The 24,276-nt window shown below is 59.8% G+C and overlaps 3 protein-coding genes and 1 non-coding gene across 10 annotated transcripts in view; 1 reads left to right on the top strand and 3 right to left on the bottom strand.

Annotated features, from left to right (window-relative positions):
* Positions 1 to 15,116, bottom strand: part of RNF123 (ring finger protein 123) — a 28,872-nt gene extending 13,756 nt beyond the window's left edge. For 3 of the 6 annotated variants that reach the window (XR_008616743.1, XM_055083198.1, XM_055083199.1), the window contains exons 1-24: positions 13,530 to 13,710; positions 13,164 to 13,248; positions 9,948 to 10,036; positions 9,729 to 9,823; positions 9,255 to 9,309; positions 9,057 to 9,142; positions 8,663 to 8,749; positions 8,365 to 8,432; positions 8,047 to 8,202; positions 7,543 to 7,657; positions 7,355 to 7,459; positions 6,796 to 6,921; positions 6,552 to 6,644; positions 6,386 to 6,480; positions 5,496 to 5,613; positions 5,212 to 5,311; positions 4,942 to 5,003; positions 4,693 to 4,764; positions 4,371 to 4,491; positions 3,696 to 3,797; positions 2,282 to 2,388; positions 1,672 to 1,870; positions 1,173 to 1,318; positions 785 to 868 (exon numbers count right to left, since the gene is read on the bottom strand). Coding sequence is in view for 5 of the 6 variants with exons in the window: in XM_055083198.1 (XP_054939173.1) it covers positions 785 to 868; positions 1,173 to 1,318; positions 1,672 to 1,870; positions 2,282 to 2,388; positions 3,696 to 3,797; positions 4,371 to 4,491; positions 4,693 to 4,764; positions 4,942 to 5,003; positions 5,212 to 5,311; positions 5,496 to 5,613; positions 6,386 to 6,480; positions 6,552 to 6,644; positions 6,796 to 6,921; positions 7,355 to 7,459; positions 7,543 to 7,657; positions 8,047 to 8,202; positions 8,365 to 8,432; positions 8,663 to 8,749; positions 9,057 to 9,142; positions 9,255 to 9,309; positions 9,729 to 9,823; positions 9,948 to 10,036; positions 13,164 to 13,248; positions 13,530 to 13,611 (2,448 nt within the window). In the remaining variant the exon portion in view is untranslated. Of the gene's footprint in view, positions 1 to 784; positions 869 to 1,172; positions 1,319 to 1,671; positions 1,871 to 2,281; positions 2,389 to 3,695; positions 3,798 to 4,370; positions 4,492 to 4,692; positions 4,765 to 4,941; positions 5,004 to 5,211; positions 5,312 to 5,495; positions 5,614 to 6,385; positions 6,481 to 6,551; positions 6,645 to 6,795; positions 6,922 to 7,354; positions 7,460 to 7,542; positions 7,658 to 8,046; positions 8,203 to 8,364; positions 8,433 to 8,662; positions 8,750 to 9,056; positions 9,143 to 9,254; positions 9,310 to 9,728; positions 9,824 to 9,947; positions 10,037 to 13,163; positions 13,249 to 13,529; positions 13,711 to 14,708 lie in introns of those variants that run through there. The other 3 variants (XM_055083200.1, XM_028485946.2, XM_007129847.4) reach the window with 3 other exon arrangements.
* On the bottom strand, positions 12,658 to 12,730 carry TRNAE-CUC (transfer RNA glutamic acid (anticodon CUC)). Its single transcript has one exon. It is a non-coding gene; the product is annotated as a tRNA-Glu (tRNA).
* Positions 15,117 to 16,011: 895 nt separating the features above from the next.
* Positions 16,012 to 20,856, top strand: MST1 (macrophage stimulating 1). The gene is given in 18 exon segments (XM_055083201.1): positions 16,012 to 16,226; positions 16,896 to 17,043; positions 17,123 to 17,235; positions 17,319 to 17,491; positions 17,494 to 17,650; positions 17,731 to 17,851; positions 18,002 to 18,120; positions 18,295 to 18,463; positions 18,645 to 18,775; positions 18,858 to 18,960; positions 19,112 to 19,248; positions 19,341 to 19,376; positions 19,458 to 19,578; positions 19,741 to 19,818; positions 19,962 to 20,108; positions 20,189 to 20,295; positions 20,397 to 20,536; positions 20,640 to 20,856. Coding segments are annotated over 18 exon segments (2,256 nt in total). The 5' UTR covers positions 16,012 to 16,132; the 3' UTR covers positions 20,802 to 20,856.
* A 431-nt stretch (positions 20,857 to 21,287) lies between these two features.
* Positions 21,288 to 24,261, bottom strand: LOC114485143 (acylamino-acid-releasing enzyme). 2 transcript variants are annotated; one of them, XM_028485944.1, is made up of 9 exons: positions 24,091 to 24,261; positions 23,517 to 23,655; positions 22,940 to 23,023; positions 22,775 to 22,855; positions 22,332 to 22,420; positions 22,048 to 22,238; positions 21,838 to 21,940; positions 21,647 to 21,753; positions 21,288 to 21,558 (listed from the first exon to the last, which is right to left on the bottom strand). In XM_028485944.1, the coding sequence occupies exons 1-9, from the start codon at positions 24,130 to 24,132 to the stop codon at positions 21,453 to 21,455; spliced, it is 942 nt and encodes a 313-aa protein (XP_028341745.1). In that variant the 5' UTR covers positions 24,133 to 24,261; the 3' UTR covers positions 21,288 to 21,452. The 2 variants fall into 2 exon arrangements, with proteins under 2 accessions (XP_028341745.1, XP_028341746.1); XM_028485945.2 differs by lacking the exon at positions 22,332 to 22,420 and having other exon boundaries at positions 22,048 to 22,195.
* Positions 24,262 to 24,276: the final 15 nt, after the last annotated feature.

Below are 24,276 nucleotides of genomic sequence, written 5' to 3'. Positions count from 1 at the left end.
AAGGAGAAGGGAGGAGAGGACAATCAGGATATGGCCCCGTGCCCAGACCCACGCAGCCTAGCAGGGGCCCCACTGGTGCCCGGGGCAGGCAAAGGGTTGGGCAGACCCAGCTCCACTCTTCAAAACCCTCCTCAGCCTCTGACCTGCTGGTGAGCCTGAGCAAGACAGGGCCACAGGTGCCCCTCAGAATGTGGAAGTGAGACGCAGCTGAGGGCATGTGAGATGAGCCCCTGGCTGGGACACCCCAGGGACTCCATGCTAGAACTGCAGCTCCGGCAGCTGCTTTCGCCCTGGACAAGCGCAGGGTTCTGTGGACAGGTGGGAGCCAGGGGCTGCCAGGGAAGCCCAGACTGGGCATTCTTGGCTCTGTTCCCCAAGCCAGAGAGCTACGGCAGAGGGGCTCCAGGGGAGGGAAGGAGGGAGGGAGGGAGGCCCTGCTTCCTGCTGACTCTGCAAGTGGCCGAGGAATTACTCAGGGTCGAATCCATAATTGATGAGGAGAGTGGGTGTGCATCAGCACTTAGTGGCCAGGATGGGGGCACCTTGGCACAGGCCATGGCTGGCTGACGGGGCTCAGGCCGTGCCTAGCCCTGGTGCCAGCCCCACTCTCACTGACGTGGTCTGCCCGGGGCGGGGGTGGGGATGAGGAGAACTGCTGGGCAACCCCAGAGGCAGGAGCAGGACAGCAGCTTTCCCTCATGGGCTTCCCTGGGGACCCCCAGCGAGCAAGCTGCCCTCTTTAACGCCCCACCCTCCCAAAGACCCACCTGCCCGTCCACCTTACCCGCTTGGGGCACCGGCGGAGCTTGTCCTCTGTGTCCCTCAGAGCCATTGCATACTCATTGACATCATCGGACACTCCCACCATCTAGAGCACCAGACACCACATCCAGGGTGACCCTTGGGCACCTCTCACAGGTTTCTCCACACCCAGCCTGGACCCCAGCCCTGTCAAACCCTTAACCTTAGGCCCAGGACAGCCCCCTCCCACAGAAGTCAACCAGGTCAGGCCCAAACGGCACTGGCAGAAACTAGTCTTGCTGTGGCATATGCTAACGCGCACAGTCACGCCCAGGCACCCCTGGAGACACGTGGGCACATGTGGGCGCACACACACATGCATCCAAACACACAGAACCACATAACATGCACATGGACCAGTGGCGTGAGACCTTGCCCAGCTGCTGGTGAACGCTGAGATTATACATCATGATGGCACCGTCCAGGACTTCCAGCAGGGAGTTCTCAGTGAGGGGCTGCTCAGGCTCCTCGGGGGGCCGCCCCACCAGCAGGCCCTCATTCCACTGGCTACCCTCAACTAGGGAATAGGGAACGACAGGGTCAGCGTCGGAGCCATTCCAGTTCTCTTCTAAGCCTATGGAGCCAGGATGGACCTTACAGCAGGAGAAGGAGGCCCTCTCCCCATGCCTGGGCCCAAGGAGGGACCTGCAGGGAGAATGTGTGGGCGGGGGCAGGGAAGGTCCTGCACTCTAGGACCTATTTCTGAAGCATCAATTTCCTGCCCTCAGAGTGCACTTCCCACACCCCTGAGATACTGCCAGGCCACAGGACCAGGAGGGAATGGGGTGTATTTGGCTTTGCCCCGGGGGAGTGCTGTACAGGACAGAAGGATCCTTCAGCGCGCCACGCCTGGCCCTGCCTGGCACCTACTGTCCTCACGGGTCCTCTGCTCCGCGCTCAGCGTGCGGACCTTCACTTTCTCTGAGGTGCTCAGAGGCCGCCGTGGGGTCATCAGGCTCACAGCTGCTGTGCTGAGGAAGCGGTTGGCTCGGCCCAGGGTTGGAGAACTGAGCCAGCTGGGCCGAGGCAGGGGCAGCGCGCCCCCCATGGCCAGGGCCTGCATGGGGCGCTGTGGTGGAGAGAGGAGGCCAGACGCCACTCAGCAATCCCAGGACCCGGGCCCACTTACGGCTCCCTTGATTTGTGAGGCTGGGGAATGGGACAGCGAGAGGGCACCGGCTGGCTGGGCAGGAGGCCACGCAGGGGCCCAGATACCACTGCGCCTGCGCCTCACCCTCCACCTGCTCCAACCCAGCCTTCACTCTGCATCCCAAGGCCCTGTGTCTCGTAGGGACTCAGCAGCAGGAGGCATGCCCCACCACACCTGTCAGTTCATGCCTCCACCTACAGCAAGGGAGCCTGCCTGGGGACAAGCTCCTTGCCTGCATGGAGGGGAAGATGGCACCCCATGTGACACCCCTGCCCTTATGATAGAGGGACAGCCCAACACAAAGCCCCCTGCCTGCCCCTACCGCGGCACCTGGGCCGCAGCCGGGGCTGGCTCCTCATCCTCATCCAGGTCATCCATGGTGGCCGCCTGGAGCTCCAGTGGGTCGATCAGGATGTTGGCCTTGGAGGCAAGGTCATCTAGGAGGAATGACAAGAGGGCTCTCAGGCCAGTGGAGGGCAGAGGGGTCATAGGTGGAACCACTCAGGACAGCGAGACGGCACCAGCTGGCTGGGCAGGAGGCCCTGCAGGGCCCCGTTCACCACTGCGCCTGCGCCTCACCCTCCACCGGCTCCAACCCAGCCTTCACCCTGCATCCCAAGGCCCTGTGTCTTGTAGGGCGAGTCATGCTGAGTGAGGCAGAAGGCTCTCCCCACCAAGACCCCATCACTCCCTGTCTTTATCTGCGTGACCTCACTCTCTCCAGGGCCCTACTTCTGACTGCTCCGTTGCTTTCTTCCTTGTCCTGCCCCACAAACAAAGGGAGATCCAGGGCTCTCCTTGCCTCACTCTGCACACTCCCCAGGGTGTCCGGTCCTCACCGCAGGCTTGTCCCCACCTCTACGCTGACAGCTGGACACACCACCGCTGCCTCCAGCCCAGGCCTTCGTCCTGGCTGCATCACTCGGCACCTCAAACATACTAAACTGTCCTCTCCTGCAGCTCCTCTTCCTGATGGTGCCTTATCCCCACAGCCTCTGGCAAGAAGCCTGGGGTCATCCTTGTCCCCTCCCCTTTACCCTCCCCACCTCCTCTGTTGCCTGGACAACTGGCTTCCTTGTCTCCTTTCTTGGCCCTTGCACTCCACCCTCCACACCGTAGCAGCCAGAGGGAGCTTCTTACAACGCAGACCCTCCAACCTCGCTCCCTTGCTTCAGGACCTTCCAAAGCTACCACTGTCCCTGGAAGGAGCCTACAGCCACTTTGTGGCCCACAAGGCCCTCAGACTCTGCCCTTCAGACTCCCTGGCCTCATTTCCCATCACTCCCTGCCTCTCATTTTCCTCTCTAGCACGCCAGCTGCTGTCTGTCTCCAGGCCATGCTGGGCTGTTGCTGGCATCCCTGCCACCGCTCACACCGTGCTCTCGGCCCTTTGCACTGGAGACATTTGTGCTCATCCTTGAAAGTAGTTCAGGCAGCAAGTGCGAGCCACCACCCCCCGCCCCCGCCCCCCCTCCCTCACCAAGATCCCATGGTTCCCTCCTCCATCAGCACACTGCCCCCTATTCCATCACAGGGCTCCCAGACCTCCTCTGGGGTGGATGTGCAAGGGAAGGAAGGAATAGTTGGACCAGGGGCAGAGGGGGCCCATCAGCATCTCCCTGCGGAGCAGGTGGAGAGACTCGGGCGCCCTCTGGTGGGCACAGCGCAGCTCAGCACTCATGGCCGAGCTGGCTCAGGAACCACCCCCGACCCTGCCCTGCTAACTGCCCAGGACTGCGCGCACCTTTGAGGGTCTTCCGAAGGTGCGAGAGGAGGCCTCCAAGGCGCTGCAGGTCGAAGTAGTCCACCTTGCCATTATAGAACACCTGGGGCGGGATGTAGGCCTCTGCGAGGAGTTGGGAGGCCGGGCCAGCAGTCAGAGCCCAGCAGGACCCCTGGCCTAGGCCACCTACCTGACCAGGCTTCCCCTACCACCCCTCCCTCTACCATTTCAGGTCAGTTCCAGCAACGGCACAACTTGGGATGAAGGGGGCATTCTTGGCCGCGGGTCACCCAGGTGAGAATCAGAGAGGGCCCTGACCAAGACCTATGGGAGATCCCCCAACGCAGGCTGCTTCCACTGACCCCTGGGGACTCTGTCCCACACGAACACAGGGCCCCCAGCACCTCAGAGCCCACCCAAGGCATCCCCGACAAAGGACTGCACAGAGGGCTAGCGGGCAAGGACTGAGGAACGGGGCCCATAGAGGACAGGAACCCGGGGGACCATCAGAGCAAACACGGGCTCACCGTCCAAGTGCAAGGCCCCTGCACCCAGTGGGTAGGACTCAATTAGGCAGGAGGCCTGGGACAGCTCCCCCCAGCCCTGCCCTCAGCCATCACTCCACACCAACATTAGGGGCTGCCCTGGGCCTGGCTCTGCCCAGCGTCTACAACTCGAGGCCCTGGCCACACTCACCCTCACTGAAGGTAGCACGTGGGTTCGAAGCCTTATATTCGTCCCAGTAGTAACGCAGGGCCGAGATCAAGCGGTGTAAGAAGCACACCATGTACTCAGGGGGGCAGAGCATGGGCATGTTCTGCAGGCACAGGTGTAAGACATGCATTTGTGCAGCCCGGAGGCCAGCCCACCCCTCATCCAAGGCCCTGCCCCAGGACCCTGGGCTGAGCAGAGAGGGTAGGGCGGCAGGTGGGGAGGAAAGGCAAAAGTGCCAGAATTTCAGGTGCAAATGCGGCGACAAAGCCAGGGGGCCATGGTGGGCTGGCCTGGGGATACCTACCCCCCGGCTGCTGGCATTCTCCTGCAGAAACTTTCGGAACTTGGTCAGGAAGATATACCTAGAAGCTTCACCCTTCGGGGGAAGGAAAGTCAAGGCTGTGATTAGCTGAGGATCCTGGCCCCGGACCGGACTCAACTTAGCCCGCACCCTGCCACTAGAGCCTGAGCCAGCCCTGCCCTCTGGGTCTCCAGGCCCGGTCTGACACCCCTCCTGGCCAGGGACCCACACAGGAGTCTGGGAGTCACTTACCCCGTTGTCATCTTGATTGTTCAACAGCAGCTTCAGGATCTGGACCTGTAGTTCTTCCACCACTGGGGGTGGGGTGGGGAACAGGACAGCCTTCCTCAGGCAGGGCCTTGCCCTCAGGCTCCCAGGGACGGGCAGGGGGAGGTTTGGACTGAGGCTCCACCACCAGGGATCCCCAAGTCCAACCTAAGCATGGTCACTACCAAGTGCCCCCAAGTACACAGGCACAGAAATCCTCCACCCCCTACCCAGCGCCTGAGGAACGGGCCTGACCTTCGATGCGCTTCTTGAGCCTTTGGCAGCCCCGTTCATAGGCACGCCGCCGGAGCCGCTCCTCGGAGGTTTCGTCCTTCACCTCCTTACTCTCTTTGCCCTGGGCAGGGGCCGGGGGGGTGGTGGTGAAAGATGGCAAGACTCACCCTGGTCTACTTCAGACACAAGACCCCTACTCCCACCCCCAGCCCAGGAAGGGGCCTCGTGTGCCAAGTACAGGTGGCTCAGACACCCTGGGTCAGCCCCCACTGTGACCACCGCCCACCCCAGTCAGGGCTGCCCACCTCCCTGCTGGAGCGGCGGGGCCACCAGGTGGTGGGGATGAGTTCCTGTAGGCCAGCCTCCTCAACACGCAGGGGGCTCTTGATGTAAAAGAAGACAACGGACCGGAGCACGTCGAAGCTGGTGGTCGTTAAGGCAGAGCTCCGCTCACCAAAGGGTGCCCCATACACCCTCATGAGCCCTCCCGAAACTTGCCCACCTCCGGATATGCCCGCCACAAGCTCTCCCAGTCCTCAGGGTGCCATCGCTGCTGTGTGCCTGTCACCGCTGACTGTGAGCCCAGAGAAACAGCTGTGGCTGTCAAACCCACCAAGCCCAATTCCGAGCAAGGGTACGATGAAGACTTGTCACAGGAACAGATGACGGTGGGACAGCTGGAGACAGGGCCTGGCAGCCTCTCTATTTGTTTCTGCCTCCTAGAGGCTGAGGACCCCACAGAGAGAAGACAGCTACTAGCACAGGTTTCCCAGCCAGGGGCCCGAAGCTATGCTCTCTCTCCTATACCTGCAGTTCTCAACGTTATAGGGAAACAGGAAAAGCTGACTCCTTCGAGATCTCGTAGGAACCCCCGCCATGGAGCACAGATAAAAGTGTAGCGCTTTGGCTGAAGAGGGCAGGCGCTGGTGGCTCCCCACCCCGCCCTCCACCTCTGGGTGGCCCAAGAGCCTGAAGGCATCTGGAAATCCCTGCTCAGGCCCGCCAGCCAGCCTGGATCCTGTGCTCTACCCTCCCTGCTCTGTAGAGAAAGTGCTGGGAAGGCTGGGTCCTGGAACAAGGACTCACACATTGGGTGGCTCTGGTCTTCCTGAGCCTCCGTGGGGAACCCTGGGCAGAGGCACACCACCCTCCCTGGCTTCTACTGACCCCAGAGGTCACCCCACGTCTGGCCTGCCTAGTAGCAAGGAGAGGATACAGGACGTGGCTAAGCAGAAACTTGCGGGACTTCTCATGACTGAGGATGGCAATGGTGAGCCGCAGGTAGCGGATCTGTGGGGAGAGGGTGCTCAGAGCGGGCAGGTGAAGCCCAGGGGGCCCAGGGCCAGGGCAGGAGCTCCTACCTGCAGGGCCAGGTCAGGGACGATGGGCGAGAACCGGTAAAGCCGCAACAGGGACATCATCAACTGCTTGAGGCAATCTTGCACCTCATAGTCCTGGAAGAGGGAGGTGAGGTCGCACAGCTACCCGCTGAGGGCAGGCCCCGGGACAGCCATCTGTGCGGCCTTCTTCAACACCCTCCCTGTACGTCCCCTGACTCAGTGGAGCCTGACATCCCGTCCTGAGGCCTGAGATCCGGCGCCTCACCTCCATGAAGAGCCACAGGAGATCCAGGACCTGGTGCACCACAGACTGCGCCTGTGCGGGGGTGTCCGCCTCCACGACGCCCAGCAGGAAGCTCATGAGCACGGCCTCCACCAGGTACACCTTGCGCTGCACCAAGGGCGGGTGCCAGTGAGGTGGCAGCCTCCTGTCCCACTCAGGGCCCCCCTGCCCTGGCACGTGGCCAAGGCCACAGATGGACTCTTGGTCCCCGTCAAGCAACCCCAAGTCATGGATGAGCCCTTCTGGGGTCTGATGGAGACACAGGAAATGCTGCTACCCAACAACCCCTCTGGGGCTCTGCACATGCCATTCCCTTGGTCTGTGATATCACCACCCCTCGATCTTCTTTCTAGGAAGCTCCCTGATACCCTCGGCTGGAAGTGTCTCCTCCTCACCCAGTGACAACCTTGGGGTCTAAGGGCTCTGGTCACAGGGGCCCCTGACAGGTGATGCTGCTGGACCTCGTGCACCTCAGCATCCCAGCCCTCAGCAGGGCTGTTTCTACCATGGCCCACCTCTCCCCTCCCTAATGTCCCCTCACCAGGAGCGGTGCGAAGCGATGGAAGATGTGAGCCAGTGTGAGGAGGACGGTGGGCTGGCCTTGCAACTGCCACTCAGAGCTTTCCTTCTCCACTAGCCGCCCCTGCTGTGTGAGCAGGGAGGAAAGGACTGTGAGCGGCAGAGGGCTGTAGAAAGCCCCCAGCATGCCCGACCCAGACGCTGGCTCACCACGGGGTCCAGCTCCACGCTCAGCACTGCCTGGAAGCAGCCCAGCAACTCCTGTGCCCGAACCAGGTCGGCGCTTGGTGGGTCCTGCAGGGGCCGGTAGCCCACCACTGGGTAGGTGCCACAGAGTTAAGCCAGCAACACCTCATCTGTGGCTCAGAATACCCACCCCCTCCCACTGAGACCCCTGCCATAGGGCCTGGGCTCCAGGGCGGGGCTGAGAGGTCAGATTGCCTGGATTGCATCACAACCCTCCCGTTTCTCTGTGAAGCAAAACTTCTCTTGCCACTTTATGCTCTTCACCCATTCAGTGGAGACAGCAATGGTACCCACCTAACAAGGTTGTTGCAAGCATTGTCCTCGGCACCCACCTAAGCTGTACCCTACTCACTCTTCACGGCAGCAGGGCCTGCCACCAGCCCACAGAGCTCCTGGAGCAGGGAGACCCCCATCCTGGCTTCCTCAAGAGCATCCAAGCAGCCCACAGCCTTCTTCACAAAAGGATATCGCAGGGGACGGCTGCCAAAGTTGAAGGCCACAGACTCCTTGAAGGAGAGGCTGATGGCTGGGAAGTAGGCCATACCCAGGCCCCTGGATAAGTTCTCAAAGGCGGTACCCAGCGACACACCATTCCTGGAGCAGAAGGGAGGGTCCGAAGGAGTGCTAAGAAGGATGTGGCTGAAATGGACCAGTGAGCAGGCCTCTGTGGGGGCTGCCCACCCTCAGCCTACCAAAGCCAGCCTGGCCCCTTACAGGGCCTGGAACACGAGGGCAGCCTGGGGATGCCCCAGAGGCCAGGCCTGTGAATAGAGGCAGGAGACTCACAGGCAGAAGGACAGCGTGCCTTCGTCCAGGTCGATCAGGCAGCTCACAATGTCCCCCGCTGCCCACGCCTGCCAGGAGAGGAAGCCTTACAGATGTGCAGAAGCCCAGCAGCCTGCCTACTCTGCCCCCTCCAGCTGTGTCTCCACTGCCACCCAGGGGAGACTGGCCATAAGGACAGAGGACCTCAGTCCCTGTCCTCCCCCTGGTGCCCTACATTCCCTCACCACTGCCCAGTGGCCCCCACCAAGCTGTGGGGATGGACACGGGCCAGCTGGGCTGCAGGGGGCCCGAACCTCACCTTCCCATAGTTCGTCGTGGTCACGTTCCACTTGCGCACCCGGTTGCCGTCGTAGGCATAGGAGTTGTGTGTATCTCCAACCCCCTCCTAGGGAGGAACTGTCTGTGAGGTCTGGGGGAGGTGGGGAGGGGTAGGGCCAGAGCCCACCAGCCACCAGCCACCAGCCTTGGCCCCACGTGGCTCTACAGAATAGGGCTGATGCTCTCAGGGAAGGAGTGAGGGCTGTTTCGGGGCTGGATTGCCCTGGGATGGGGTGGGACACATTCCTCCTCCAGAGGGCAGTCCAGATTAGGGTGCTGAGCAGACCCTATGTGGGCTGGGGGGTTGCCTGAGCCCTGATGAGGCCTGCTGCCAGAGAAGGTCTCCCTGGGAGGGGTCCCTCTCCCGCAAGTACCTCCTGATTGAAGCGGCAGTTGATCGTGCACCAGCCAATCTGCATTAGCCCCTGGGAGGAGATGAGCACCTCGTAGACCCATTTCCCTGGAAAAAGTCACATCAAACCCAGCAGGGAAACAAAGACTGCCTCCTGCCTCTGGCCCGGGTCCTCAAACTTCCTCCCAACTCCCAGGGCCACAGCAGAGCGTGGTCTCACCTTTGTACACGCATGTGGTAGAGCGGATAGTACCAAAGTTGCTGTGTCCAATCACCTGAGTGGAGAGCAGGGGTGGTGAACCTCCTCCCGGGAATACGGGGTGCCACCCCAAGGGAGAACGACCCCACTCCAACTCGGCTCGCCTTGGTGGCAACGCCTGTCACGGCCAACACCGTACTGTGCCTGAACAGGGTGGAAGGGCCTAGGCCCATGTCAGGAGGGATTCTGGGCCAGGAGCATGATAGGAGGGGCTCATGGCTATGCCGGGAAGACCTCGGGGCTGGGGTCACACCATGAGGGTTTTGGGGCTGTGTCAGGAGGGTTTGGGGGCTGGGGACTCAATAGTCCACATCAGGAGGGGTTTGTGGCTGCAGCCCCACCAAGAAAGGTCGAGACCAGGGCCACATCAGGAGGAGCTTGGGGCTGTGTCAGGAGGGGCTTGGATCTGGGACCCCACGCCTTGCCCTCGCTTACCCCCAGGAGGTCATCATCCACCAGAAGAAGCCCTTCGAAGCCACCCGTGTGGTCTAGGACCACAGTAGATGGGCCAAGCCGCCCTTCAACCTGCCCTGGAAAGGAGAGAAGAGGGTGTGGGGTTGGGCCGGGCACAGGGCCTGACAGATGCAGAGAGGGTACTGAGCCCCCCAGGCCCAGCCCCGGCTCCCCAGTCCCATTCCTGAGGCTGTCACCTACCCTGGCTCTCCTCCTCCTCCTCCGCCTCCTCGTCCACATGTAACAACTGGTCCAGATGCTCTGGCAGGTTCTGGAAGTTCAGGAGTTTCCTGGGGAGAGCGAGAGGCTGCGAGGGGCCCAAAAGTCCTTGAAACCAGCCGGGTGACGCTAAATCCCTCTCCCAGTCCCCTTCTCCTGAGCTTAGGAGGGTGGCTGCCCAGACTCCAGAAAAGGGGCTGTGCCAGCCCCAGATTCTGGCATGCTAGGGGTCAGAAGACTGGATTATCCACCCAATTTGGTGCACCTCAAGACTGGTTAGAAAAAAAAAAAAAAAAAAAAAAAAAAGAAGGAAGAACTCTTTCTAAGCCTTAATCCTCTCTTCTGTATAAATGGAACAAAAGCTGTATCTCAGAGATGCTGTGAAGATTCCTAGGAATAAGGCGCCCTCTGTAGCCCATAGCCTGCCCACCCTTGAAGGCGGCTTGCTGGTTATGCCTGGGCAAGGCAGGCTGGGAGAAGTGCTGATCCCCAAGATGGTCAGGACCAAGGTCGCCTAGTCCAGTCCTTGACCCCAGGTCTGTGGTCCCAGCCAGGGAAGCCTGTGTGTTGAATGAGACACGTCCTGGGAGGATGAAGGGCTCAGCCCTCTTAGCTTCTGGCTGGCTCTGTCCTAGACCCACCTGTAGAGAAGAGTAGAGCACACAGCCTGCCTATCTGCCAGCTTCCCCAGCCAAAGGGGCTAGGAAAATCTGTCTGAGCGGCCCCCTCATCCTCCTAGCACACATGCCCAGAGGAGAAAGAGCTCTAACACTGGCCAGCTAGGTCCTGAGTTCAGTTGCTAAGAATAGCAGGGAATGAGGTGGTGCTAACTAGCAGGGCTCAAAGAGCAGAGGCCTGATGCCCATCTGGATCCAGCCCACGGACTGCTGGCACCTGCTCTTCTAACTCTAATCCAGTCCCCACTCCGCCCATGCCACTAGAGAGTAGGCTCTGGAAGGGCACGTAGATGGGCCAAAGCACTGACTCTCTGGCAAGGTAGCTTCAACCCAGGCCCAGGGGCCACATGTTCCCACACTGTGAGCTACAACTGACACTGAGCTACAGGAGGTGGAGATTCATGAAGCCTCCTCCCTACTCCTACTGAGCCCCAGGGCAAGGCGAGGAGGCAGCCGTGCAATGGGGTGCCTCGCCAGGAACATGGAAGGCTGTAGCCAACCCTGTCTCTCAACACGCCAATGGGCCCAGAGATCAAGCAGGCTTCCGCAACAGCATTTCTTACAGGCCCACACCTGGGAGGGCTGCTCTAGTCCTGTGCCTGCTCTTAAGAGCAGCTTCGGGTGGCCAACTTGACACTCAGCCTCAGTGAACTCCTGCAACGTTGCCCACTTGGCCAACCCAGCACTTGCTTACCCTTTCTGGATTGCCCAGGTCCCAGACCAGAGTTCTGCATCCACACAACCACTGACTAACGGCTCTGCCACCTGCTCTCCCTCCTGGCAGCCACAGCACCAGTGGCAGCAGGATCATTTCTGGTATCACATGAGGTAGGGATCAGATGGCCCTGGGAACAGGCCAGGGCTGGGGTTGGGGTGGAGGTGGGCAGCAGCCCTCCACAAGTAGAAATCCTTTGGTCACCACAGCTGCTTAAATGGAACAGGCAACGATGCTGCCCCTTGGGTCTGCCCAATGAGCAGAGACTATGAAAGACAGAATAGCCCTGGCTGGCAAGGGGGCTGAGACATGGGGACTCACTGCAGGGAGAAAGAATGTACAGACCGGGACTTCCCAGGTGGCGCAGTGGTTAAGAATCCGCCTGCCAATGCAGGGGACACGGGTTCGAGCCCTGGTCCGAGAAGATCCCACATGCTGCGGAGCAACTAAGCCCGTGCGCTACAACTACTGAGCCTGCACCCTAGAACCCATGAGCCACAACTACTGAAGCCCGCACGCCTAGAGCCCATGCTCCGCAATAAGAGAAGCCACCGCAATTAGAAACCCACGCACCACACAGAGTAGCCCCCGCTCGCCACAACTAGAGAAAGCCCGCGCACAGCAACAAAGACCCAACGCAGCCAAGAATAAATGAACAAAAAATAAATAAATTTATTTAAAAAAAAAAAAGAATGTACAGAACCCTTTGAAGAAGAAATTCAGCAACAGCCCTAAGAGTGATTGCAATTCAAATACTCTAGCCTTGTCATTCCAACCCTGGGCGTCTATGCAGCACTGTTTACAAAAACAAAATCCCCTCTAAACTAGGGCAGTGATCAGGCAGATTCCTGGACCTAAAAGATACCCACCAAGATCAATCTGTAGTGTAGAAAAACATTCAGGGATAACATCTGATGACAAAAATAGGATTTAAACTCCTATACACTTTTGGAGGTGAGGGATATGTTCACGTCACTGCTGGTTTCACAGGTTATCCATGTTAAAATTTACTAGATTGTATGTTTTAAATACATGTAGTTTACTGTACGTTAATTATTCCTCAATAACTTAAAAAAAAACTGACGGTGACAAAAATCTAAAAAAAATTTTCCACACAGCATAACCCAAACTACATACATCGTGAGATAAAGAAAACAAAAAGGAATCACACTCAGATAGTCATATTAGAATAAGAAGATGACAGTTGCTTTTTCTTTTTCTTTATAAGTTTCTGCTAAAGCGCACTCGTAACGTGTTTTTTTTTTCCCCCCGCCATGTCTAGTGGCTTACGGGATTTTAGTTCCCCAAACAGGGATTGAACCTGGGCCCTCGGCAGTGAGAGTGCAGAGTCCTAACCACTGGACCACCAGGGAACTCCCCACTTGTAGTTTTGATATGAGCTAAACTTAAATACATTAAATTTGCAAGGAATAAAGGGCTGGTGGTGTCTGTGCTTTACAGATCAAGCAGAGGCTACAGAGGGCCAGGGTGCGACAGAGGTGAGGGCAGGTGCACACGGACCAGATGCTGGGCGTAAAGTAGGTGCGAAGTGCCATGCTGAGTGCGCACCATGCCCCTGACCTCCACTATACTCTCAGAAGGAAGGTACTAGCACTGCCAGGGGAAAGGAAAAGGCGGAGTCCATAAGGCTGACTCTCTGGCCACAGGTCTCACAGCCAGGAGTGGCCAAGCAAGAACGGAACCCAAGCCAGCCTACCCAGAGCCCCGGCCTTGTTCCCCACAATGCAGTCTCCAGCCTCTGGTCTGGTCCCACAGAGTGAGGAAGGGAGATCCACCTGGCCATACCTGCTGGTGGCTGCCGTGGGTGCACGATCAGTAGAGGAAAAGATGCGGTGCAGGTAGTCGTCCAGTAGCTTCTCATGCACGATGCCTGCACCGCAAGTCAGAAGGGAGAGAAGGGACACATGGTCAGTGTGGCTCCCAGTCCCTACTGGCCACAGAGGCTCCTGGTCCTAGGCCAGCCACAGGAGTCAGAGGAGCAGTCACGGTGGGTGCCCTGCTCCATGGCTGCTAGTGGAGAAGAGCTGACTCACAGGTACAGGGGGTGCAGGAAGGCCTGAGGCTCAATGCACCTGGGACTTTGCTGCCTCTCTCTCTTCCTCCTTCTTCCCTCAGCACTAGGAGCCTCATCCCAGCCCTTCCAACCCTTACCTGTGACCCTAGATTTCTCAGCATCTGAGGTCAGCCCGTAGCTCTTTCGGGAGAAAGCCATGCCGGCCCCCTTGGACGCCATCTTTCATCTCTTGTGGGCAGCCAGTGGTCCTGGGGGCTGAAGCAGAGGCAGAGCCTGTCTATTCGAAGCCAGCCAAGGGCCCCCAAATTGACCTCAATCCTGCGGTGTCAGGAAGGCATGGGAGCAGGTGAAGCCACTGCATGCACACTCACACACACATCAACCCAGGGCAAAGGAAAGCAGGGGCTTCCAGCTTCCTACACGGGGGGTGGGGGGGGAGGGGGTCTGGGACCATGTGACAGGGCCCCACCATGTCCCAGTGCTCACACAGGGCCCAACAGAGAGCAGGTGCCAGATATATGTTTGTTAAACTAAACCAAATGCTTCCACTGAGTGTGAAATCAGACCCAAGGGTCCAAAGTGAGGTGGCCCAGGAGCAGAGCCCCTGTATCCTTCTCGGTTGTAAGCCACACTGGGTCCACATCTGGAAGAGAGAACCCTACATCAAGTATAGTCCACCATCCAAGGCCTTGGTGCCATCTCCAGCTACAAGTCCTGCTTACATCCAAGGCCAGGATCCCATTCCTCAGTTCCAGGATCCTCCCTTCTCTATGCCAAAGGCCTGCTAGCTTTCTTGCCCCCAATCACACACACAGTCTCCTACCCCATCAGAGCACCACCCCTGCCCTCCTCACAGGCCCCATTGTCCCCACTGCTGTCCATCCCTCACATACCGTGGTGTTGCTACAGCTGCTTCAGAAGCTGCACTAAGTCCCTGGTGCCTGGTTCACTGATCTAGAGCTGTGCTGTCCAACACAGCAGCTACTAGCCACACACGGGTATTTAAATTTCAATTAAAATTAAAATGTCAATTTCTCAATTATATTAGTCACATTTCAAGGATTCAGTGGCCCTATGTGGTTAATGGTTACTGGACTAGACTCCGAAAATAAAGAACATTCCCATCCTCACATAAAGTTCTACTAGTCAGTGCTGGTCTAGAGGCTGGCCCTCCAGCACTGCCTTAGACAGAACTCCTTTCTCTTATCTCACCCCAAAGAGGTCCTCTGCTCCCGCCACACACTCTTGCCCACTCCCAGGCGGCGCCCCTCAGAAAGGTGACTCCCCGCCCTGCCGCCCACTACCAGCCCTCTCACACCAGAGCAGGTGCAGGACAGATTAGACGCTGTCACTCAACTGATGAGCAAACCTTCCAGACATCCACTCCGGGTGTCAGGTGCTGAGGACCCAGGTGAGAGGCGGTCCTTGACTTTGCTCGGGAGCTCCCTGCCACGTCGATCCTGTTCAGCCCCGCCGAGAGTTCAAGGCTTGTAACCGAACCGACCCCATCTCGGATCCCAAGGACGCGCGACGGCAGCGCTTGTTTCCCCCAGTCGCCTCTGCCCGGCCCCAAGCTCCGGAGGATCCTCCAGGCCAGCTCCGGCCCGGAGTCTAGCACCACAGGCTGCGACCCCTCGCGCGGCGAGCGCCCTCACACTAGACGGGCTGGGGCCTCAAGGGGAGCCGCGAGCACCCGCCCCTCTCGGAGCCCGGCCGCCCCTCACACTCACCCCCAACCTCGGCCGCCGCGTCCGGGCTCACAACATCCGCCCAGCTCTCAGCTACGGCGCCTGTCCAGGGCCAAACCGCGCGACCGCCGCGCACGCGCATCGACCCGCGCCCGACCTCCGCCAGGGGGCCTCTCCACAGCCTCCAGCCGGGGGTGGCGGGGGGGGGGGGCTCCCTCCGCGGCCTCCAGCCGGGACGTTCCCGGCCCCCGCCTCGCCCCACTGCCCGACTGCCCAACCGCCTACGACCCCCGCCTGCGCAGGAGGAGCTCCTGGCCCAGCCATGTCGTAACGCTGTGTCCTGGGAGAGACCTTGGCCACCTATCTCAACTCCTACCCGTACTTGGAGGTCCGGCCCACAGGTCCCCTAGGACGTCTGAAAGGCCGTTCCTCCCAGGGTCCCTGCCACCTGTCACCCTCACCTGCATTCAGGCCAGAAGGGTGGCCTCACTCACCTTCCCTGGGATGGCACCTCTGGCGGGCGAGAGGAGCCTCTCTGGGCTCTGCTGACAGGGGCGTGGGCCGACCTGCCTCCAGCTGGGGCCGATAAGACAGCAAAAGGGGCAGGCTGCTTGAGGTTGGGGCAGGGAATATTCTCCACTTTACAGGGGAAAGCTGAAGCTCAGAAAAGTTTAATATCACCACCTTCGGGCTGGAACCTAGGCCTCTGGCAGCAACCATGTCCACACTGCCCTTCCCTTCAAAGCAGCCTAGGGTGTGGGTAGGGGGAGGGGGTGGGGCTAAGGGGGGGGGTCAGTGGGGCCCCACCCCCACCCCAGGGCACCTCAAGTGTCCCCACTGAACCTTTCCAACACTGCCCACTACATAGGGAGGCCTCTCAGGGGTCTAACTGTGCCAGAGTGAGGACCCTTGTACCTCACCTATAGGGCCTGAGGCCTGGCGCCACCCCCATTCCTGCCACTGGGTCTCAGGTCAGGCCCCAGCAAGTCTAGAGTAGGGGTGTGGAGACAGAGCCACCCAATCCCGTAGAGACAGGTTTCACAACTTCCCGGATGGGGCTGTGGTGGGTCACAGTGCAGCCTCCAGCCAGGAGGATGGGGTGGCTCCCACTCCTGCTGCTTCTGACGGGGTTCTCAGGGGCCCCTGGTGAGTGCCCTTCCCCTCAGCCCTGATCCCCATCTGCGTTCAGAAAGGGGTCGGCCCCAGGCCCATCCCACTCTTTGAGCCAGGAACTTACTTTCCTATTGGGCATGGAGCAGCGAGTGACCTTGGCTTCTTTCACAGAGCTGGGCAGCCCCGGGAACACATAAACACATTGCCTATTCAGGCCTGCGTTAAAACGTCTGCTGTAGCACTGAGGCAGTATTAGGACCGCACAGATGCAGGCACACGTGCAGGCAATTATCCCTTATGCGCCAGATCTAATTCTCTAACTTAATATGTGCCCTTATGCTAGTGAGAGCCTAGACTTGGAGTCAGAATGTTTGGGTTGGGCCTCTGCATGGTTAATAAGATAGCTCTGAGCCTTCTCATTCTCATCTGAGAAGTCAGATGGGATAAGGTCCATGGGGCAAGCACCATCACCCAATGCTCTCAGAGTATATGTTTTACAGCTGAGCCGAGTGCCTTGCCCACTAAACAGGTGCACTAGTGATAACTATAATGTCTGGGCCTGCTTCTCCCACCCAGTACAGGGGTCTGACCCTTGAATGGGCTGACAGGGTCCACTCTAGAGGCCTTGTAGTTTGATCCCCTGAATGAATAAAGTGTGCACGTGCTGATATACATGTGCTGACACACATGCCCACCCTGCAGGGCAGCGCTCGCCCTTGAATGACTTCCAGGTGCTCTGGGGTACGGAGCTGCAACACCTGCTACACGCAGTGGGGCCCAGGCCTTGGCAAGAGGATGTGGCAAATGCTGAGGAATGTGCAGGGCTTTGTGGGCCCCTACTGGACTGCAGGTGAGTGGCCAAAGGACCTCAATAACACTGGAGGTAGGGGAACCTGGGCACTGAGTTAGCCTGTGGCTCCTCCTCCCAGGGCCTTCCACTACAATGTGAGCAGCCATGGTTGCCAGTTGCTGCCATGGACCCAGCACTCACCACATACACGGCTGCAGCGTTCCAGGCGCTGTGATCTCTTCCAAAAGAAAAGTGAGTGGCTGCAGAGAAGGGCGGGCTGGAGAGAGGACTGCTGGGGTCTCAGGCCTTGTTGATCCTGGGTCTTTTGCTCCTAGTCTATGTTCGGACTTGCATCATGGACAATGGGGTCGAGTACCGGGGCACCGTGGCCATCACCATGGGTGGCCTACCCTGCCAGCGCTGGAGCCACAGGTTCCCCAACGACCACAAGTGAGACAGACTGCAGCTCCCCTCTATCCCTGCCGGCCTGGCGCCTGCCCCCACTACGCACTGTATTGCTACTCTCACAGGTACACTCCCACACTTCGAAATGGCTTGGAGGACAACTTCTGCCGCAACCCGGATAGGGACCCCGGAGGTCCCTGGTGCTACACAACAGACCCTGCCGTGCGCTTCCAGAGCTGCGGCATTAAGTCCTGCCGGCAGGGTAAGCAGCTCCGGGTCAAGCCTGGGGCGGGAGGAGCATGCCCACGCCCATCCACGAACCCATCGGCCCTGTGTCTCCAGCCGCTTGCCTTTGGTGCAATGGCGAGGATTACCGCGGCTCAGTGGACCTCACGGAGTCAGGACGCGAGTGTCAGCGCTGGGACCTGCAGCACCCGCACCCTCACCCCTTCGAGCCCCGCAAGTACGCGTGGGCGGGCTCGGCAGGAGGAGGGCGGGCAAGGGGAGGGCCCAGCACTCCAGGGGCGGGGCGATGTAAGGCAGCACATAGTTGGTTGGGGCCAGACAGGGCCTGAGTCCCAGGCTCTTGTTCACGCCTGGCTACCGCCTCTAGGTTCCTGGACAAAAGTCTGGACGACAACTATTGCCGGAATCCGGACGGCTCGGAGCGGCCCTGGTGCTATACCGCGGACCCGCAGATGAAACGAGAGTTCTGCGACCTCCCCCGCTGCGGTAGAGCGCGAGGGCGGGGCCTGGGAGGGCACCTGGGACACGTGGGGGCGTGGCCTGGCTGGGACTAGAGGAGGGGCTGGGCGCGACCCGGTGGTGGCCCAACGACAGTGGGGCTCCGCCCCAGTCCCGGTCTCACCTCCCACTCGGGCTCCGACCGGCCTCGGTCCATCCAAGGGTCCGAGGCACAGCCGCGCCGGGAGGCCACGACGCTCAATTGCTTCCGCGGGAAAGGCGAGGGCTACCGGGGCACGGTCAACACCACCGCCGCGGGCGTGCCCTGCCAGCGTTGGGACGCGCAGCATCCGCATCAGCATCGCTTTGCGCCGGAAAAGTATGCGTGCAAGTGAGTTGGCTGGCCGCCGCTGGGAGCTTAGTACTCCTGCGGGTGGGACCTGAGGGAGGTCCCGGGCGGGGCTTGAAAGAAGGCGGGGCTTGGGGAGGAGCTGGAGGCTGGGCTCCCGCCCAGGCGGACTGGCCAGCCCATGACCTGGGACCCACCCGGGCTGAGCTGCGTGCTTGCTCAGGGACCTTCGGGAGAACTTCTGTCGGAACCCCGACGGATCGGAGGCGCCCTGGTGCTTCACATCGCGGCCTGGCATGCGCGTGGCCTTCTGCTACCAGATCCGGCGCTGCACCGACGACGTGCGGCCCGAAGGTAAGGCCTGAGCTGGGGCTGGAGGCACGGAGCCGGAGTGCTGGGGCGAGAACCGGCTGACGGTCGCCCCCGTCCGCCGCAGACTGCTACCACGGCGCGGGGGAACTGTACCGCGGCTCAGTCAGCAAGACCCGAAAGGGCGTCCGATGTCAGCACTGGTCCGCGGGGACGCCGCACAAGCCCCAGTAAGTCCGCCAGCGCGCCTGGCGCCTCCCAGACCGAGGCCACAGGCACCGCCCGGGACTAACCCTAGGGCGGCATGCCTCGGCTCTCCAACTGGAGGCTTTCGAGGGCTTGGGATTACCCTGTTTTGATTTTGCTCCCCCTCCCGCCTAGGTTCACGCCCACCTCCGCCCCACACGCACCACTGGAGGAGAACTTCTGCAGGAACCCAGACGGGGATAGTCACGGGCCCTGGTGCTACACCACAGATCCGGGGACTACGTTCGACTACTGTGCACTGCGGGGCTGCGGTGAGCACCGGCGACACAGCCCCGGGGCCCCGCCCCTAGCCTCCACCGCCAAAGACTGACTCCCTTAACGCGGTTGAACTTGGGTCTTTCAGATGATGACCAACGGCCCTCCATCCTGGAGCCCCCAGGTACGGACTTAGGCCAGGTATGCGTCGTGGTCCCTTTGCCCCCCCCCATCTCCATCCAGTCCGGGGCATTCTATCCCCTAGACCAGGTGCTGTTTGAGAAGTGTGGCAAGAGAGTGACCCGCCTGGACCCATGGCGCTCCAAGCTGCGCGTGGTGGGCGGTCAGCCTGGGAACTCACCCTGGACAGTCAGCTTGCGCAACCGGTGAGGCACAACTGCCTGATTCTCCAAGACGGGCTGATGCTACATCCTCTGTGCTTGTGCCAGTAGGGGGGCGGGAACCTGCCCCAGCCTCACAGATCCTAGCCAAGACATGGCAGGTCCAGCCTGTGTCTCAGGACCGTTTCCTAACCTGCACTCCTCCAGGCAGGGCCAGCACTTCTGCGGAGGCTCCCTAGTGAAGGAGCAGTGGGTTCTGACTGCCCGGCAGTGCTTCTCCTCTTGGTGAGCCTTCCTTGGGTTTGGGGACCCAGTCCCAACCCCCTGCCTTCCTCTCCCCTTTAGCCACCTTCCCTAGGCAAGCCAATGGGTGAGTGTTGGGCAGCAGACTATGAGTCTCGACTGATGTAGCAGAGCTTCTCTCTCAGCCATGGGCCTCTCACTGGCTATGAGGTGTGGCTAGGCACCCTGTTCCAGGACCCACAGCCCGGGGAGCCAGGCCTGCAGCGCATCTCAATGGCCAAGATGGTCTGCGGGCCCTCTGGCTCCCAGCTTGTTCTGCTCAAGCTGGAGAGGTGTGTGACAAGTCAAGAGGGTGTGAGGTGGGGCTGGGCCTTATGGCCTCAGACCCTGAATGCCATCATTCTTGCTAAAGACCTGTGACCCTGAACCAGCGTGTGGCCCTGATCTGCCTGCCCCCTGAGTGGTATGTGGTGCCTCCAGGCACCAAGTGTGAGATCGCAGGCTGGGGCGAGACCAAAGGTAAGAGTACACTGCAGGGGCATGGACCGCTCCAGGCCAAGAGGCCCAGCCTTGGGTCCTACCCACAGACCCTATCCTTCTTCCCATTCTCTTCACTGTAGGTACAGGGGACAACACGGTCCTGAACATAGCCTCCCTCAATGTCATCTCCAACCGGGAATGTAACATCAAGCACCGAGGTCGCGTACGCGAGAGTGAGATGTGCACTGAAGGACTGTTGGCCCCTGCTGGAGCCTGTGAGGTCAGTGGCAGGGCCCCTGGCAAGCTGAAAATGTACTGCTTCACCCCCAAGGGGGCTAGTCTCTACCATGGTCCAGGCCCTCACCAGTTCTTGCACCTACCAGGGTGACTACGGGGGCCCACTTGCCTGCTTTACTCACGACTGCTGGGTCCTGGAGGGAATTATAATCCCCAACCGAGTGTGCGCACGGCCCCGCTGGCCATCCATCTTCATGCGTGTCTCTGTGTTTGTGGACTGGATTCACAAGGTCATGAGGCTGGGCTAGTCCCAGCCTCAATCCTGTGGGCCTCGGGGAGGACGAAGCTTTCTGTCAGACATAAAGCCACCTTTCCTCTTTATGCCTGTGCAGGGTGCTTCTTAGCCTTTGCTTCTAGGGAATGAATTGGCAACTCCTCATGGCCTGAGTGGCTGAGTCCAACACAACTTGGGCTGGGCGATCTGACCCTAGCACTACCTTAGCCTGTGGGTGCTGTGAAGGGCAGGGCCTCACTAGTCCCCTAAATAAACTGTTCGGAGGAGAAGGGTAGTGTAGGGCAGTTTCTAACAGAAGGGGCTGCAGCAGAGGGAGCTAGCCTGGTGGAGTCCTACTTGGCCAGGACAGGCAGCAGCTGAGCCTCTCGCTGTCCCCTCCCCTCTCACACTGGAAGTAGATGCCGTCCTTATGGCTACCACACCCAGGGCCTACGGTCTCTGAACCCCAAGGGTGGGGCTGGGGTTAGGGGTGGCTTGGTACAAAGTACCAGCAGGAACTAGACTCTGTGTCCTCATTTATTATGAGTATATAGCCCACATTCCTCGGCTCACCCATCCATGAAGTCCAGAGCCCAGGAAGCCTCTTGCCGCTCTGCCAGACCCTGGGGCTCTCCAAGAGCCAAGTGTGGCATATGTCACCCAGCTCATGCAGAGTGGTAGGGCTTCAGTTGCCCAAGTGCGTGCACAGCCAGAGCGCAGCATTCATGAAGCTGTCTGATTCCACCTCCACCTCTGATAGTGCATGGGTGCTTTTGGGATAGAGCAGGAGCCTGTAAGGGTTGGGCAGCAATGTTTGAGGACTGATGATCCTTCCCTGCTCACCTGCCCACCAGCTGCCAGGGCTCTTGCTGTACTCACCGAACAGGCACGTTTCGGGCCTTGAGGGCACGGTAATACTCCATGCCCTGCTTGAAGGGCACACGCCGGTCCTCCTGGCCCAGCATCAGTAACACTGGTGTCTTCACCTAGGTATGTGGGGAGCGGAGGTGAGCAGGGCCCGGGGCCCTGGACAGATTGGTGGTGCACTGGGCAGGGGGAGGGCTGCGTACCTGAGGGGTGTACTTGATGGGCGACTTGTGCAGCATCTCAGCCCACATGTTGAGGTCTGGCAGACAGTTGCTGCTGTAGGGGAAGCCAGCCTCCACTACGCACCTACAAGACACTGAGATGATGCAGGCCCAGGAGCTCTGGGGCCTGCAGGAGCTCCATGAGGGTGTGGAGTGCGGGGGAGAAGGGCGGGGACCTCTGGGCACACCCACCAGTCAGGGATGTCAGTGGAGCCCATCATGGAGGCAATGTTGATCACAGGGTTCCGCACCACGCAGGCGCCGTAGGTCTCCGGGTACTGACCAATCAGGTGGCAGGACAGGAAGCCACCATGGGAACCACCCATAAGGGCCACACGGCCTGCGTCAAAGTGTTCCTCCTGGAGCACCTGCTCTACTGCAAACTACAGGGTGGGCAGATCATGCTGCAGCCAGCTGCCTGCCCAGCTGAATGGAGCCACACCCCCAGTCTGTCCAGAAGCCCCAGCCCCTGCTACCTGGACGTCCTTCACATCCTGGTGGCCCACATTGCCGGGGAGGGAGAGGATGCTGTCCTGGCCAAAGCCCGTGGAGCCACGATAGTTCACTGGAGGCCAGGGAGGGACCAGACAGGGTGGTCAAGTGACCTTCCCAGCGCCCTTTCACCTATATGTGAAGTAGGCCTTGAGGCTAGCTGCACCAGACTCAAGGGGAAGGGGCCAAGAGATTTGAGACTGCCCAGTGACCACAGACCCTTTCCATGGCAGTCGCAAATTAGTTCATGTTACCGCCACGCCGTGGAGCCAGAGACTGGCCAGGGCAGTTCCTGATAGTGATTACCAGGTCCAGGCTGCAGAGGCCTGGAGACTAGGGTGGTACCCGCAGTGCTTGTACAGACCAGGCCCACACCATCACCACCACCCCACAGCTCTACCAGAGCTGCAGCACCCTGCTCCCTCACCTAGTAGTACTGCAAAGCCCATCTTGCAAAGCATGGCTGGGAGCAGCATCCAGGCAGTGACAAAGGATGAATGGGGTCCCCCTGCAGATAGGGAACAGAGAGAAGGTGAAAGAGCCAGCTAGGAGGGATTGTGGAAGGGCAGGGACTCTTAGGCCAGTTGCCTACCGTGGGGCATGACCACCATGGGCACCTGGGTCTTATCTGGAGGGTCGCTGGGCTGCAGAAGGATTGCTTCAAAGTCAAGGCCAGCTGCAGGGAAAAAGCAGCAATCAGCAGAGCCAGTTCTACTGCCAAGCGGCTTCCCCAGCCAAGGCCTCAGCTGTAGCTGCAGGTCTGCAGCTGACCTCTGAAACAAGAGACCTGGCCAAGGTAGCCCACACTGTGACACATGGACCCCAGGACGCTCATGCTCCTTCTGCCCTAGTCAGGGAGCCCCAGTCTCTGCAGGCACAACATTCTGGAGGAGGTGTGGTCACAGAGGCCTTACATAGGCCTGTCTTCTTTGGGCTCCGTTATCCCACCGCAGATGGTCTGGCCTGGTGATGCCCAGCTCTGATACCCAGAGTAGGTGGTCAGATGCCTGGACACTACTCCCCATGACCGTCCACAAGAGGAAAAAAAAACCTCTTAGAGGTAATCTCAAAAAATCCCAAAATGTGAGACAGGAGACGGGAAAGGTGACCACAGACACTATGTGCTGGGGAACTTTGAGAAGGTGCCCCTCTGCCCCTGCCCAGCTCACCATACTGCACATGCTCTTGCTCTGGGGGTGGCTGTAGTACCCGGATGCTCCAGGAGATTTCAGGAATGGGCTCGGCCTCCTCCAGGGACACCCATGATACCGCCTGCTCCTTCCCCTCAGGAGGCAGGAACCCAACTTTCTGCCAAAGGGAAAGAGTGTGTCACACGTGGCCTGGCTGCCTCCCTGCCTTTCCACCAGTGTGAGAGTGGGCAGCTCTCATTATACTGGGCCATCTGCCCACCTCCAGAAGGTCCAGCATGGACTCCTGTCATGAGCTGGTATATACGCAGGTACTCACATAACCACACATATGTACCCCTCCCTCCTCAGCTTCTAGGCTGTTATGCTAGAGGACTGAGCACTTTCCCAGGCACCCTGTTCTGAACAGAGCAAACCTTAACCCAGTAGTTTCTCCCCATAGTGCCAGACCCTCGTGGACTATACTGGGCTGGGTCCACACCTTGGCCTCTCACATGCTGACCAGCCACAGTCAGACTCGGGCCAGTTCCCTGACCTGGGGAACTCTGCCTGCACAGAATCCCTGCCTCCTGGCCTGGGGCCCACCAACACTCACCAGGCATGGGGGTAGGCTGGGCGTGGAGAACTGTGCCACCATGAGGTCCCGGTCAATTGTGAGCAGCTTCCAGCTTCCACCTGACCCCCCTGGACAAGGCAGATGCCACCACTATTCCCACCCACTCCCTACGGAGCCAGAGTCCCAGGCTGGAGGCTTTATAGTGAGGTGCCCCTTATTCCCTGG

Source organism: Physeter macrocephalus, unplaced genomic scaffold, assembly GCF_002837175.3.
Source record: "Physeter macrocephalus isolate SW-GA unplaced genomic scaffold, ASM283717v5 random_607, whole genome shotgun sequence".
In the NCBI taxonomy this organism is placed as follows: Eukaryota; Metazoa; Chordata; class Mammalia; order Artiodactyla; family Physeteridae; genus Physeter; species Physeter macrocephalus.
Note: the sequence above shows the minus strand (reverse complement) of the source record. Positions and strands in the feature narration are given on the sequence as shown.